This window comes from Agrilus planipennis, unplaced genomic scaffold, assembly GCF_000699045.2.
Source record: "Agrilus planipennis isolate EAB-ADULT unplaced genomic scaffold, Apla_2.0 scaffold40, whole genome shotgun sequence".
In the NCBI taxonomy this organism is placed as follows: Eukaryota; Metazoa; Arthropoda; class Insecta; order Coleoptera; family Buprestidae; genus Agrilus; species Agrilus planipennis.
In genome coordinates this window covers 77699-94130 of record NW_020438938.1, presented here as the reverse complement: position 1 = coordinate 94130, position 16432 = coordinate 77699, and the positions used below count along the sequence as shown (strand labels likewise).

Below are 16432 nucleotides of genomic sequence, written 5' to 3'. Positions count from 1 at the left end.
GGTGAACATAAGCAAAGAATTATTATCAACGTGGCTATTGATGGATTAAGATTGCGTGATGAAAAAACTGGGGTAATTATAGAATGTACAAAACCCAACTTATTTAATTATATTTTTTGTTGAAATATTGCTTTAGGATTCATTATATCATCACCCTGTCCATAAAATTTCATTCATTGCCCAAGACATGACAGATTCCAGAGCCTTTGGTTACATATTTGGTTCACCAGATACAGGTCATCGATTTTTTGGCATTAAAACAGATAAAGCAGCAAGTCAGGTATAAGTAGCATTGGATATGTTAATGATAATAACTAGCATGGCGTTTTTAGGTCGTTATAGCAATGAGAGATCTGTTTCAAGTTGTATTTGCATTAAAGAAAAAAGAAATTGAACTAGCCAAACAAAATCTTGAAAAAAATTATGGTTTTAACAGAGATAATTCCAATGTAATACCTGAAAGTGTAGCTTCAGATAGTAGGGTAAGGATAATGCAATTTTATTAAATATTAATCAGTAAATATTTTGTTTAACAAGTTTTAAATAACATTTTTTAGGATATCAGTTGCAGTAGTACCGTTAAAAATTCGTCAGCATTAAAATCTCATAGCACAGAAAACAAGTCAAGTACCCCAGTTGTCGCAAATTTAGTAGACTTGGAAATCGAACTAACAAACTTGCAACAAGGTATTTCACAAATTGAACGACTTACACCCTCCAACGATCCATTTGAAGATAGTTTTATAAGCTACACTGTAAGTTAAACTAAAGCATTGCCAATTTATTTGCTTAGATCAGTAGTATACATACATTGTATTATAAAACAACAATATACATTAAAAGTTGATAATAATTAGCAATACAGAAAGTCTTATACAAACGTGAGAATACTCTGTACCCGCAGAGAATTTATTTATTTACTACATAATACAATATAAGTATACTGTATCCTGCTACACATTCAAGGAATATCAAGATACCTGTGTGCAGGTCTGATGATAGAAAAAAGAATATATATATTCATATGTTAATACACACTATATAATTTTTTTTTTAATTTTCATGTTACGCAGTAAATAATAATTATCTTCTGGGCTTGTGGACCGCTGTCTAAAGACTAATTGATCGACAAGCCCAGAATAAAATTATCATTTAGTTCGTAACACCGGCCGTGAGAACTTACAAAATTTCTTTCTTGTATTTATTTTCATGTATTTATGTATTAGCCGAAACCTTTTTTGCCTCCCCCTCCTGGAAGGGAACGATCATACAGAGCAGCAGATGCAACTGGAAATTCTAGTTCAAAAGCTCAAACAATGACGATCAATAAAGGATCTCCTTCTCAAATGTTATCCCTTCTCCAATCATCCGACGAATTAACACTGATTAAGTCTCATAACGAATCACACGTTGAGACAGTTGCTGAGGATTGGTTTATTTCTTCTGTTACTGGCACAGCAACAACAAAGGATTCTTTGACACAATCTCCTTTACAAAAAGATTTATCAACCACATTACAAAGTGAAAGGCAAGAAAAACAAGATGTATTGAAGCAGTTTGACGTATTCACCGAATTGGATCCTTTGGGTAAGAGTTTAATCGGTTAGTTTTTTTTTTTATTTTCTGCAATGATAATATCAAAACTTTATGTTTGCCTTCGTTTTTATTTCCGTTTTCTAGGAACTGGCAAGATAAAACCCTACATACATAAACGAGACTTCTTTCAAGACCTAAAAAAACCAAAAAAGGTCTTAAACGATCTTGTGAACGACAAACAAACGTATAGTAATAATATCAGTAGTTGTTCTACGAATGTAAATGAAAGCTTTAAGTCGGAATGTATGGGATTTGCCACAGATCCGTTTGGCGAAGATCCGTTCGTTAAAAGCAATTCTTTCGCTGAAAAGGACCCGTTCAGCAAAAATAATTTTAATGTAGACTTTGCTGTTTTCAAAAAAGAACAAGGGGCTAGTGATTTAGTAGACGATATGGTGACTTTGGCATTTTCCAATTTAAATGAAGGTAATTTTATATTTTATTTCAGGCCAAGAGGAGATCGTAAATTTTTGCTGTTTTTGAATAATTAGAAGTTCTAGTAATGTAATCATGTTTGTTAGATTGCACTTTATTTTAGATTCGTTTGTGGATACTCATCATTTGGAAGGTAATATAGAAAAGGATATAAAACTATCATCCGAGTTTGATTCAGAAGATTACAAGAAAATGTCTCCAGATAGTGACAACGCACCCAAACCACCCCCTCGACCTACTAATAACATATTAACACAACCGCCGCCCTTACCACCTAAGAAACAACCGGGCGATTTGTGTATAAAGCCTCCGCCGCGTCCGCCTCATTCGGATGATTCCCATTACGACGTAATATCAAAGGAAGCGCGAAATGATACTGCTTTTAGTGAAAAGGGACCACCGTTGCCTTCCCCTGCCAGAAAAGCGAAATCGACTCAATTTTCATTTGAACAACAAAAAAAGACGCAACAAGTAGAGTCTAGTGAAGATGATTATTTAACTCCAATCTCATTTCCTTCAGCGAAGGACTTTTCGTATGCTGAAAAAAAATGTTTCTTGCATAAAAGTGCAGATGACGTTTCGACCAATATTCCATTTTTTGTTAGAGAAAGTTCGTCCATTGTTCGTAATAGCACTAACATGTCCTTGGCCGACATCAATTTTATGTTAAGTCAATTAACTTTAAGCGGCTTAAATGAATTGGCTACCGAACTGAACATTCCGTCAGTAAAATTGAGCAACATGACTTTGGCGCAAATAACAAACTATCTTAGTGGTGTAATCAAAAATCTCTCTCAAGATGACGATTCGAAACAGCAAGACAATTCAGACACATCCAAAGTCAATTTTGCAGACTTTAGTAATTTTAATACTAACGAGACCCATGACAAATATGCCGTTTTTCGTGAATTAGAAGCGACAGAATTTAAAGTTAACGTCGATAATAATATGTCGTCTGCTGAGAAAAACGGCACCGTGGCCTTTTTCTCACAAGATAGTATAGATGACAAATATGCTGCACTTCGCGAAATTACTGATGAAAATAATAAGAAATCGGAATACGAAGACCTCAAAAACGAACCCGATTTTATTTTTGAGGAATCGTTTGATCATTTGAGTCAAAAATCGGATCAGACGAGAAACGAAAGTGGCGGAAGATTTGTTGAAAAACAGTTGGACATGTCAGTGGAAAAACAACACATGATATCTCAGTCGTCTTCCGATGATAAGAGAGAATCCCCAAAACAATTTGAACGTATCGACGATGTGTTTGAAGAAGAGAAACTTCAAACTTTCGATTCGATTTCAGAAGGCGCCAGTGGCACTTCGCCTGAAAACGACGCTGCAACCGAAGCCATAAAACGAGTCAAAAGATCGGGTAATACAAGAAATTAATTATAATAATTTTAAAAGCCATAGAAAACAGTTTATAACCCATTTTTTACGTTGTAGATAAAGATTGGACCGTCTTCGATCAGACCAAACCACAAGTAGTTGAGAAATTATCATTACAAAGCGAAGAGGGGGTATCACCTTGGTCAAGCGATTCAAAAGAATTCGGGAACGCGTCTCCACCAGAGTGGAAAGAAGCTGTCAATTCGGGTGGTGGACGTTGGATCAAACAGGCTTCATTGAAAGATCAGGAAAAATGGTGGGACAATTCGGCTGAACCTGAGGGTAATATAAATTTATCAGTTAAAATTAAATTTATTCGTAATCACGTTGGTTTTTTTTTTGTTTCCAACAGAATATTATCAGCCAAACCGACGCTCGATCGACAGTTTTGAAGATGAATATTGCACGTACTCTAAGACGTTACCCGGCACTAAGAAAAAACAAATTACGGGTTCCTCCCCCGGATCGCAAGCTGCTGGTGGACATTCGTCTAGTTCGAGAGATATCAGTCCTTGGGAAGAGGAAGCGTATAAGTTAACACCTGCACAAAGAAGAAATGTTCGAACAAGCGAAAATTGGGAAAGACACTCGAAGCAGTATTTAGAAAAATGCCGTGACAGCTGGGACGAGGAGGACGATTACGAGTGAGATATTAAGCGTTTTTCTTTCTCATTAAATTTGAATTTAGTTTCATTATAAAATTGGATACAAAACAAAATAAACATAGAACAGTAGAGATAACAACAGTAATTACTTAATATATAAAGATAAAATACTACATAAATTAAAGTAGAAATTGGAGACTGTGGTAACTGACTAACTAAAAAACGAGAAACTCACCTCAAATTACCACTGTAACTATAATCACTGCGGACTAGTGTTTCGCCCACTTCTTCACGTGGGCATTATCAAAGTCTCGCGTTGATACATAAATTAAAATGAATTAGTTAAAACGAAACATTTCTTTCGTAGATACGACGCAGAACAATACGGTAGATATTACTGGCCGGATAGGCATGCAAGTAGACAGATTGAGAAAGTGGGATATAGCAGAAGAATGAAAGAACATTGGACAAATGAAAGGCATTTGTGGAAGCAGGAATTAGAGCGGAAGAGACACTGCTGTGAAGATTGGGAATTAGAGAACACAGGTAACAATATTTTATTTTAACTTTATTTTTTACATTAGAGAATTTTGATTGATATTCGGGCATGATGACTTTCTCTTGTACTGAGACTGAATCAGCTCTTGGCGAAACATCGGATAAACCACTACATCGGTGTTCTCGTTTTATTTATTTATTTATTTATTTCAAATTAAATGGGACAAAATCCATAATACAAAACACAAGTTCATAATATAATGAGCATAATAAGAGTGGCAAAAAAGAAACTTCATGCCAGCTAAGAAGCAGAAAACTTTAGTGTAGATCATTTGTAAAGCAACAAAACATGAGACCTGTTCATAATACAATGAAGGCTTGCATTAAAAATATTAAATCAATAAAAGTTAGGATAAATAAACGCATAAATATTCTGAATGTGGCAATGAAATTGAGATTTTTAATAGTTTTGGAAACAAAAAAATCTAGATGTTTGTTAAAATATAACTTAAAGTTTACAATAAGTACAATTAAAGGACGTCCTTGCCAAATGTAATACAAAAACATTTCTTGACATTGCAAGATAAACCATTTTGTTTAAACCAATTTAGTGCAGAGCTTAAATCAGTTTTTCAGTAATGTCCTGTCATTGTGACAAGAAATGGATTTAAGTAATTTAGCATCATCAACAAATAATAAAAGTTCTGAAAACTTGATAACCGATCCTAAGTATTACATAAAAATAAGAAAAACATTAAATTTTACAATTCCAGTGAAAAGCAACAGATACTATTGTGGAAACAAACGATCAAACGAGGGTGTATGTTCTCATAAATGGACAAGTAACTATGAGGATCCACATTTTATTAGAGACTCACAAGACTCTTCGTGGGAAGAAGATTATCACCAAAATAGTTCCGAAATGCAATCGTCTCATTATATAAATCTGAAGCATCGCTGGAAACGACCGAGCAGCGCATCTGAAGTCGAAAAGAATACGGACGAAATAAGAAAACAAGTCCAATATTACGTAGGAACGGCAGGTGAAAATAATATCGTATAAGATTACTTATTTGTAGTATGTTATTGAGTTGAATAATAATTTTCTAGGAGCAAGCGATGGTGAAAAAGAAAGAAGATACAAAACCAACAGGCGGTCGAGGAGCAGGGACGCATACTGTTGCGAAATGAACGTTCATTACAAGCAAGATCCAAACTTTACACTCAGAAACTATTATAAATCCAGAATGTACTCTCAGCATAATGCGGCTTATAATGGGAATAATCAAGAAATTGTGTACACCAAATCGGACGATTTTTCAAATAAAACGAGCGGGTCTAGGAAAAAAAATCAAGATGATGTTCCTTCCGCCGGTAGCGTTTCTTGGAAGTTTGAAAATAATTTCATTGATAATAACGAATGCCCTCCGCTACCTCCCCACGGAGTTAAATACGATTTCGATTACGAACAAAAAATGACGGAGGTAAATAAGCCACCGCCTTTAAGAAGACCGACAAAAATAAATAAACTAAAAAACCAAAGTGTACGTGGCATCCCAAGCAGCAATTCGAAGGATAGGAGATTCACCTATCAATCTACAGATAAAAATGCCGTTTCCAGGCGAACCCAACGATCTCCGTTCGAAGACGACTTTTCTCCACCTCCACTACCTCCTCCTCCTGCTCCTGCTCCATCCGCTACTTCTATTCCATCAAGTAATCAGTTTGAACCAAGCGAAATTGATTTGAAGAACGAAGAAGAAGATTACTTTAGTCCTGAAATGTCGAATAAGAAAAGTGCCATGACAAAAAAAATAAGTAACAATAGCAGATTAGGTAATTTTAGCTCCGACGAGGGATTGAAAAAGTCCGAGTCTGTTAACATATTTGTAAGAGAAAATGATCCTTTTGACGATGATTTCTTCAGCGAAAATGCGCTCGACGATTTGTCAGATTGCGCGAAATCTCCGAAGAACAGTAGATGAACGTGATTTTATTTAAATACTGCAGATAATACTTTTATTTAGTACAAAACATTTGAATTAAATTATCTTAGGTAATGATATGTAAATTTCGTTTTTATCAGTTTTTTATAAACTGCTACTTATTGCAGCATTAATTAATTAATACATACTTGTTTTATGTGTATCCACATATTGAGTAAATAAATGTAATTAAGTCAAGTAATACGTAGTTGTTAATTAAGTTTAAAAATAATGTAAACTTTTTTAAAATTAACGTTGAGGGTTATTGAGCCACTTTTTATTATCTATGAGAAAAAAAACAGACATTCAAATTGAACGAAACATAACCAAACATTCTCCATTCTATAATTTCAATATCTATGACGTATATAACGGATTTCTTGGTTTCAAAGGAGTTCTGTAACTTGGTAAAGTATAAAACAGATAAAAAATTGCAAAGATACTCGTATATACATAAACACACTGCTGAATTATACTGTAGCAACATGAATTTGAACACAGTTACAAATACTTCTGCGTCTCCCCTCAGGAAATTTCAATTAAGTGATATACAGAATACAATAGACTTACTACAGCACGTAAGAATTATTTTATAGTTTATTATGTATTTACTTTATATTTTGAATAATTTATAGGACGATAATGCTGAAAGATTACAAAGACGAAGTTTAGTTGGAAGCAAAGTGGACATTCCTGAAATGAGCGGTCTCATTAAAGTAGGAGAGCAACAACTAATACAAGACCACTTCCAGTTATGTGTGAAAATGTTTGTAGAAAATGTATAAGCATACAAAGGAATTACTTAGACGCAATACTTTCAAATGCCGTTTTTTTTTAGAAAATTAATACAAAGAATGTGTGGAATTTAAAGGCTATTGATTATATGGAAACAGTACTACAATTGCAATCAAGCAATAAGAATTTCCTTCACATTGGAGGTACATCATTGGATATATGTTCTAAAGTTTATGGTTTAAGAGTAGATGATCTATATGCAAGTGGACTTCAACTTGTAGACAGCATAACACGATCTGATGTAAAATCAATAGAAATTGGTAATTATTGTTTGTGTATAAACTTTAATTACCTTGTATGTTATCGTTTTGAAAAAATCGTTAATTTTAAGGTCATTCAGATGAAGAAAATGAAAATCATAAAAAGAAAAGCAAAAAGAAATCAAAAAAAGGAAGACCAGAATTGAAAAGCACTGTTGTAAAAGACTTAAAGTCAATAACAGGAAATCTCCCAAAATTAGAGTTAAACCACTTCCAAACCAGATTAGGTGTTGATACTGGCAATACTGGTTTATTATTCACTAATACTTTACAAATGCATCCTTTTAATTACAGTTTCCTAATAGTGTAAGATTTTTTTTCTAATTTGTTATTCAATTATTCACCTAATTAATGTTTATATATAGAAGTAGTCAAGTACCTTGGGTATCTTATTCTAATTTATTTACCAAACCAGTAAATGACTCAACTAGATCGTACATTTGGCCTTTAAGATGTACTGAAAATGCGTTGGTAATTTGCAAAGCATTTACCAATTTTGAAATAAATCAATTAAATCCCGATGAAAGTGGCAGTTGCATGTAAGTTTCAATAATTTACAGTACATGTAATGATGTTTTAATTAACCAATCTAGCATTAATTTAGCTAAATGTAAATTATTTTAGAATGCATCAGAGTTTTGACAGTATAATAATCAACGAAAAGGGTCTCCCAGTTGCCGAATTGGATGGATCTGTTCACGATTCTTTTAACATTAAAAGTATTTATTGTTTCATTTTAAATCCTTTCTTATTCTAACTTATGTCAACGGTGACTGTTTCAGATGGTATTCAAGGCCTAGATGATGTAGATAATCCTGAAGTGCAATACAAAATTTATAATGAGCCCGAACATCTTCTGACTTTTAAACCTGAAGATCATGCAACCGTTTGTAATGAGTATTCTTACGCCTGTTGTGGCTCTTACATAAATAATAGCAGAAACACAATAACTCAAATGTGGGCAGGCCCTAGCCACTGGAAATTAAAATATATACGCCCAGCAGGTGAACTATGCATTGACATTTTATATTGTTTGTATTAATGATGCGTATTTTTATTTTGAAGTAAGGAAGTTTTCTGGAATAGAGCAAAGACAAAAAAATGGGAGAAGAGAAAAAGAGACGCTTTCTGTTATAAATTTTTATAGTTGTCCTAAATTAACAACTGTTAAGTACAAATCAAAGAAAACTTCGTGTCTACATAACGCTGGCAGGTAAATTTAGTTGGTAAATAATTAATTAGTAATTTAATTTTAATAACACCGAATTGAGCCTTATAGAAAATTTTCTTTTAAGGCTAACCATACCAGAGAATCACGTTCAGAAGATGTTTACCGATTTTGGAATAAAATTGGCAAGCAAGCCGCTTGTAATTTATCCTAGAAATTCGAGGAAAATGTTAACTAATTTAGAACCCGATTTACCCTTCAATTATAAAAATCCGAACGATTCGGAATATTGTTGCGAAAATAATCTCGAGCGAAGATCTTTCGAGGTTCAAGTTGAGTTTTTATTACGTATTAATTTGTTTTAGTAATTTAAAGCATTGTTTTCAATTTGTAGGAAGGAAAAAATCCTAGTGATGAATACCAAAATGAAGACTGTGACAATGTTAAGCAAGCGGAGAAAAATGACAACTTTATCGGCGAAAATTTAGTTTCCTGTCCGCAAATTGTAAGTTTCTACTAAAAAAAAAGGTATACTTTTTCTTAGTAAATATTCGTATAAAATAATTTTTTTGCTTTGCTAATTTTACTTTCTAGGTCCAAAAGTCGTTCATACCCTATGCTCTAACGTCTAAAAAGCTCGATATTCGACAACTTAAAAATGCCGTATGGAAATTCATTGAATCGGAAGATGTTAAGGTGAAAAATGTGAAAATAACCAAATGCGTTTAATTTTTTTAAAGGAACAATCATTCTGTTTTTTTAGAAAAATGTTCAAGTTGCACAGAGACAACCAATTCTATTTTCCAAAATTTATAAAAAAGTTCCTAATTTAATATCAAAGAAATTAAAGGAGGAAGTGAGTTTACCTGTTACTTTTGTAGCCTTTCTGCACTTGGTTAATGAGCACAATTTGATAATTGAAAAACATATAAATGACATAACTGATTTTAAAATTAAAGTAAAATGATTTTGTATGCCATATAAAAATGTTTCCACATACAAAATATATTATAAATACAAGTGGATTTTTTGTTCTCACACCATGTCATTTTTATTTATTTAAATTGATTGAGTGATTGAATAATTGATTTACTTACCTGATTACGAATTTTCAAGAATCAATGATCTCAACCACTTGACTTTTTGGAGTGGGAATGTAGAAGTTCGAGGCGGCATGTGTTTTAAAGAACTCACTCCCGTATTCTTCATACTCCTCCCTGGTTGTTAGAAAATCCTTATATTCTGTCTGTTGAACAAAGTTTTTCATTGCTAACCAGCTTGCTACGTCGGGATTGCCGATACAATGAACTTGCAAGTTAGATTTGAAGGGACGGACACTGATAAGATCGATTTTAATTCTTTCCATTAAACCTGGGAGATTTGCTAAGCTTCCCACAAGAACGACATTTTCAGCAAGTAAAGACTGAGTCTCGTTGTCAAATAATGATAAAACATAAGCAATAACTTCTGAGAGTCCTGCTTCAGAAGAACCGATCATGTACGGTTTAAATAACAACTCTGGAGCTCGATAACGTTCGATTCCAACGTGAAGTTGATAAGATTCTCCTGGAATGCCTTGATCAACATCTGTCGGTTGATATTCTCGAAGAATTTCGTCTAATTCCATCAACTTTTCGTTTTCAGCGTCGCTGTCCGAATCACCTCCTAAAATTCATCATAATAATAGGCGTAAATTTTTATAGTTGCCTAAAGCAATAATATAATCATTACTTACAAAAAAAAAAAAAGCAAGTTACCTTCTCGACTAATTGCTTTATAAATATCCCAGTCTTCATCCCGATAACCGAAATCGTCATTCCCTTTTTCTTTTCGGGCTAATTGAGAAATTATACGCATTCTCTCTTGTCCAGCTGCGGTCCTTCTTTTTGCCATATCCTGCCTCCTCTGCTTTCTTGCACTTTTCTTATTCAGTATTTCTTGCTTCTAAAACGTTTCAAGTGAATTTTGTTTTTATCGCAAATATATTTACTCAACGTACAGTTTTTTTGATTTTTTGTACGAATAACAGTTTCGCAGTTTCATTTTCGAATGACATTTTATGAAATTTTGGCTGTTTAAGGGGCGGTTCTTCGAGTACATCATCAGATGTGTTAACTGCAAAAATCTTTTCTTTTGCTTTTTCAATTCTACTATTTAACGTGACTATATTTTTATGAAGGTCGTCCAGATTTTTTATGCCATATTCTAGCATGGACATTTCTATTTCACTAGAATCTTTGTTTGCTTTTATCATCTGTTGAATAAACAAAAGTTGCTGTAACTTCTCCTCATCTTCTGCCAAGCGTTCTTCTCGTTTTCTTGCATTAATTTCTGCTAACCTTCTGGCTAATTCCCTTTTCCTTTCTTTCTGTTGTTCTAGGACAGTGAACAGTAAATATTCGTTAAAATAAATAATTAAAAAGCTCACCTGTAAGACCTGAGGAAATAGATGATGAAAACGGCAACTGGATCCTCTTAATGTTTTTTTTATAATATTCATTATCACTCCATTTTTTAAGTTCTTCCTTATAATCCAAAGCCACAAGGCAGAGACTATGGAGTAACTCTTCTGCTCTACTCAATGTAATAGCATTATTGTGAGCAGGATATTTTAACTGAAGTATTCTGTGCAGAAATGAAATAATGTGTGACCCTCCAATATTGATTCGACGCACATTTTCAAATATTGTTTTTCCATTAACTACAGGGATAACATGAACTGTATGGTATCCAAGACCCACTATCAAACCATGGTTAGTTGGCCTGGTATTCAAATGAAAAAAAGAAAACAGAGAATCTACACCATACATTATCCCTGGCACACCATAACATTCAAAAAGAAGTTCAGTCATTACTAAAAAATATACACTTTTATTGTTTTTCATACTAATAGACATATTGTCTTGTTTTTACTTTGTCTTGAAGAATTTGGATTTAAGAATGCCTCTGTCATGATAACTGGATGGGCTACATTTCCATCAGTGTTTATTCCCAAGTGAAAAAAAGAATAATCTAATAAAAGCTCCTGAGCTTCAAAATGTGTAACTACATTGCGATCAAATTGGGTTTTCAATTGAAATCTAACAGCTTCAATGTTGGAAATATCATTTGCAACTTGTAATTGAGGTACAATGCTTTCTTGTGATCCATCCTTTTTAGATCGTTCTCTGCGTAACTTAGCGACTAAATTTCTAAATGATAACAAAGGTGCATCACTAATAGCCCATCCGACTCTTGCCTGATACGATCCTACAAAGCCTTATTAAATAGTTTTCATTCGTAACTAAATATTAGATCTTACCATTATCAATAATTATTGGAGTTTCTGATATACTAAGTTGAGACTTATAGCAATGGACAATATCTGGAACAGATTTCCAGTCCTTAAATTCCAAAAGCTCCATAAGACTGCTCACTTTAAATTAAATCACATAAAGATAACTATTAAAAGCTGAACCTTCAATTTTTGTTAATTATTCATGGGTTTAACCTCACAAAAATCTAATCAATCAAAATTCAATAGTTTCTAATAGTCTCTAATCTATGATAGTAGATTATCTATGGATAGTAGTCTAACTGCATAGATATCTGTCTACCATACTGTCCATAGATTAATGCCGTCTAACTCCATAGATAAGGCCTATCTCACAATAATAATACTAATAAGCGAACCATTGATCCTTATTGCGGGCATGCGCACAAAAGCTAGCCATAAGTGATATTGTCCCACATGTGTAAAAAAAATAAAAATAAATGCCACTGGTACTAACAAAAATCATGACCGGCTTTTAAATATATATACATAAGCGCATGAGCATTGGAATGAGGGTTAATCATCTTTTTGAGATTAACAGTCACTTCTTGGAGGCTTGATGCTAATTATTATTCAATATACCTTTAATATATAGCATGTCACACATGATTAGTAACGAGAATAATTTTTATACTAATAAACGAACTTGATGAAACAATTAAAAGTGTTTCGTTTTAATATTTTTCTTTTTTTATTCCAGATACTGCCTTTAGTAAGTAATTGACATGATTTTGGATTGGTGACGAAAGTTTTTGAATTATCTTAATTTAAGAAAAGCTTTGGTGCCCCGTCCGCAAAATATTTAGTAATTGTAGTAGCATTTTAAGATTTGAGATATTAAAGAAATTGTACGTATGTACCATTAAAAATATATTATAATGAAATGCATAACGCAAGTTTCGGAAACTTTTTACTTTTTTGAGATGGCCTTCGCTAAATCAGAAGTGTGCGGAACTAATCTCTAAAAAAATGAAAAAAAAAAAAAGAATAAGGTACAATATTAAAAAGCAAAACATTATTTATTACTTGTAACTAATTTTTAAATAATTTTGTTAAATGACAATGACCTCCCACATTTCTTGGTTCTCGGGGTAGTTCACTAGACATTTATATTGTAGTTTTACTATCGCTATACTGTCGTTTATTGTATGTTTTCAAAAACAATTTGATGTTCTCATTTTCATGAAGAGTCATTTTAACATTGGATTATAAGTGTATAAATTAACAGTTAAATATGTATCCATATGTGTGTATACAAATTAAATAAAACCAACCAACAAACAAAATACAGGCATAACATTTTAATTATATCATAATTAGGATAATAAGAAAGTACAACTTTCAAATACCAATTACTCTTTAAGTTCGTCAGAAACGTTTTCATAATGCTCCACCGTTTCGTCTGTTGCTTTAGGAGTATCTTCCAGAGATGACGAAATTAATGATTTCTGATTAACATTTACACTTCTTCCCCTTCCTCTCGAATCTTGAGGTGGTGGAATTATAGGGATAGCTGCTTTCGGGCGTCTGGTTGTAGCCGATCTTTGTGGAACATGTTGGTTCTGTGTTGAATAATAGGTAGTTCCGCCCTGATACTGACATAGTTCAGGTTGTTGTGTCTGAAAGAAAAGTCAAATAAAACCTATGTAACGTTCAAAACTAAACTAAACTAATCCTTCCCTTACCACTGCATTAAACTGCTGCGCTTGAAATCCTTCAAAGGGTCCAGTTTGAGGATGAGAGAACTGAGGCTGTCCTGGAACGTAGTTAATTAAAGCAGCAGAGGGTTGAGCCGGTATAAACGTTTGTTGGGCGACGGAAGACTGAAGGAAAGGAGGCGGTCCGGGAGGGAAAGGTGTCACGTAGTGCGACTGTGTTTGAAGGAGAGGAGGATTGGGTACAGAAATTTGTTGGGAAATAGGCTGAAGAGGTGCGGGAGTTACGTGTTCTATGGGAACCGAATTTGTATGAGATAGAACTACCGCTGAAGCCTGTTGAGAACGTTGATGTGTGAACTCTATAAAAAATTGGCAAGGTTTTAGCCAAGCGCTTTGAAGCAATTAAACTTTATTTTACGTAACCCTTATTGTAAGAAAAAATAAAACTTTATGATAGTATCGAGAAAGCACATATTAATATGGAAAGATCAAAATGAACAAAAATCAAGGACAAAAACCATTCAGATTCATCATAAATTTTTAAAATTTAAACACTAAGATAACTAATAGTTTGTAATTTGACAGCCATAGACATGATACTACTGCACTGTTTTGTTACAATAAAGCGTGCTCTAAAACAAAGTTTAATTTATCATTAAAATATAAAGACTGAAGGCAATAAACAAATCAACTTGCAGTTAATGGTTTAGTTTAATCAGTTTACCGTTTGGGTAAAAATTGGGCGAAGACGACGTTTCAGGCAATGACCTTTGTCTCAAGGAACTATATCTTTTTGATCCTTTCTGTTCACTTTGCAAACGTGGTGGCTTATTGATTTGTCTATTTGATTTAATATTTTTACTGTTACTGTTTCCTCCATCGTTTATATTCATTCTGCTCAAAAGATTCGCGCTAGCTTCCACATCGTCAGAAGCACTTCTGTTGCTGAAACTTTGCGAACGAACCACTTGTCGATCGACCGTTTTGGGTAAGATCTTTTGCTCTGATTTAACGCTGCGATATTGACGAGACCTAGTGAATCCTTTATAATCAGAATCTTCAATTTTTTTTTGAGATCCTTGCCCAGACGAGTAATCCCGTTCGGAAATTTGTTGATGATTGTTTTTATTTTGATTAAATTGTTTTTTAGAAATCGTTTTCTCAGACGATTTTAGAAAAGTATTATTATTCGAGAGATTCGGATTTACCTTCGTTTCTTCTTTACTTCTGTAATCAAATTATTAATACATTTATTATCTATAAAGTGTAAAATTGTTACAACTTACAAGATTGAAATTTCAGTAGCTTCTGTTGAATTTAGGATTTTCAATTCCTGTTCACTAGCATTTTTATTAATTGGAACAAAGTCAGATAATTGTTTCTTTCGATGACTTGGCTTTTTTGGTGTTTTCTTTTCAGGTCTTGAAAGCTTATATGCATCTTCATCTTCCCAGTTTCGAGTATATTTACTAGGACCACGTCTAACATATCATATAAAATTAATATTTAACTAAGAATTCAATATCAGAATATACCCATATCTTCTTCTTCTTCTTGCTTTAGGTGGACCATCTTCATTTCTTATATCATACCCATAAACAGCAATTAATTCTGACTTGGATTTAGGTGCTTGTTCAGTATCGTTGTATTTGTCATGGCTCCAGTGATCTTTCTTATCAATCCACATGGTCTTCCTTCCTACTTTTTCACCTTTTTCTGTATTATTTTCAGGTTCTCTAAAGAATTTTTTTTTTTAATTTTAATAAACTAAAAACCAACACGAGCACTCTTCAGTTACTAACTATAAGCTATACATTGCAACTTATGGAATTATTATTTGGAGAGAAGCTTGTAATATAATCATCAGTACCTAATTTCTTTACAAAATAGGATTTATTTAGAAAATAATTTTTTTTTAATTAGGACAAACTTATAAAAAATAAAACAGATAAAAGAAATTTCTATAATAGAATCAATTGTAGTCTATTATAGCTTTTTGTAGCAAAGCATTACACATCTAGGGCAGTAAAGCAAAAATGTCCAAGATCACCTCAGGTAGTAATACATATTCGACCTGATCATTCTTTACTTTAGTTCACAGCGGATATACAACTTTATTTGTGACTAAAAAGTGGTATTTAAAAAAACTTACTCAGCTTCCACTGTTCTATCATCGTGTTCATAAAATGTACCCTTTTTAGGGATATATTGTGGATTTTTCTTATCCTCATCGTCATCTACTCTGTCAAATGGTGTACCTTCCTGACCATCCCCCTCTTCTCTCTCAAATTCCACACCATCGTCACTATCAACGGATGTACAATTTGAACAGGAAGTCTTAGAATTGTTATCATTCTCGCATTCTTCAGTTTCTTTTACTTCGGAATCTGGAGTTTCGTCCACAAGATTTCCTTTATCCTAAAATGAAGAAGTAATCCACAACAAAAAATGATACCAATGTTTAATAAATATAGTTCATACCTCAAGTTCTTCAAGATTAACATTTTCTGTGCTCATCTCAGTACAACTCTTTTAATATTAAAACTTAAATTTATTAATTAACCAGCTGCACATCTATAAAATACGGTTTTCATAAATGTACATTTAACCTCTAACTTTAATCTATGCTCTAATTAATTAAACAGATAGCCATAGATAATATTTATTTTTAATGTAACTATCTGTCGATGGTGGTGCCACTGTTTAACGAAAGAGATAACTAAA

General features: G+C 33.1%; 4 protein-coding genes across 6 annotated transcripts; 2 read left to right on the top strand and 2 right to left on the bottom strand.

Annotated features, from left to right (window-relative positions):
• Positions 1–6: 6 nt before the first annotated feature.
• On the top strand, positions 7–5811 carry LOC108742781 (protein disabled). The gene is made up of 12 exons (XM_025974419.1): positions 7–72; positions 137–280; positions 333–482; positions 558–755; positions 1227–1602; positions 1681–2022; positions 2135–3409; positions 3484–3708; positions 3779–4070; positions 4399–4577; positions 5303–5586; positions 5640–5811. The coding sequence occupies exons 2-12, from the start codon at positions 188–190 to the stop codon at positions 5718–5720; spliced, it is 3495 nt and encodes a 1164-aa protein (XP_025830204.1). The 5' UTR covers positions 7–72; positions 137–187; the 3' UTR covers positions 5721–5811.
• A 705-nt stretch (positions 5812–6516) lies between these two features.
• Positions 6517–9821, top strand: LOC108742797 (condensin complex subunit 2). 3 transcript variants are annotated; one of them, XM_018478117.2, is made up of 12 exons: positions 6517–7092; positions 7150–7293; positions 7353–7569; positions 7641–7875; positions 7935–8108; positions 8194–8288; positions 8352–8573; positions 8635–8782; positions 8865–9063; positions 9132–9242; positions 9332–9433; positions 9501–9821. In XM_018478117.2, exons 1-12 carry the CDS (start codon positions 6874–6876, stop codon positions 9702–9704), a joined length of 2070 nt encoding a protein of 689 aa, XP_018333619.1. In that variant the 5' UTR covers positions 6517–6873; the 3' UTR covers positions 9705–9821. The 3 variants fall into 3 exon arrangements, with proteins under 3 accessions (XP_018333619.1, XP_018333618.1, XP_018333617.1); XM_018478116.2 differs by having other exon boundaries at positions 7938–8108; positions 8865–9069; positions 9501–9820; XM_018478115.2 differs by having other exon boundaries at positions 8865–9069; positions 9501–9820.
• Positions 9727–12269, bottom strand: LOC108742799 (actin-related protein 5). Its single transcript, XM_018478120.2, has 6 exons — positions 12039–12269; positions 11651–11986; positions 11166–11591; positions 10737–11113; positions 10495–10681; positions 9727–10402 (listed from the first exon to the last, which is right to left on the bottom strand). The coding sequence occupies exons 1-6, from the start codon at positions 12139–12141 to the stop codon at positions 9849–9851; spliced, it is 1983 nt and encodes a 660-aa protein (XP_018333622.1). The 5' UTR covers positions 12142–12269; the 3' UTR covers positions 9727–9848.
• Positions 12270–13168: 899 nt separating this feature from the next.
• Positions 13169–16362, bottom strand: LOC108742804 (protein CASC3). The gene is made up of 7 exons (XM_018478133.2): positions 16190–16362; positions 15861–16126; positions 15244–15444; positions 14995–15189; positions 14433–14935; positions 13736–14067; positions 13169–13669 (listed from the first exon to the last, which is right to left on the bottom strand). Exons 1-7 carry the CDS (start codon positions 16223–16225, stop codon positions 13403–13405), a joined length of 1800 nt encoding a protein of 599 aa, XP_018333635.1. The 5' UTR covers positions 16226–16362; the 3' UTR covers positions 13169–13402.
• Between the last annotated feature and the right edge of the window lie 70 nt (positions 16363–16432).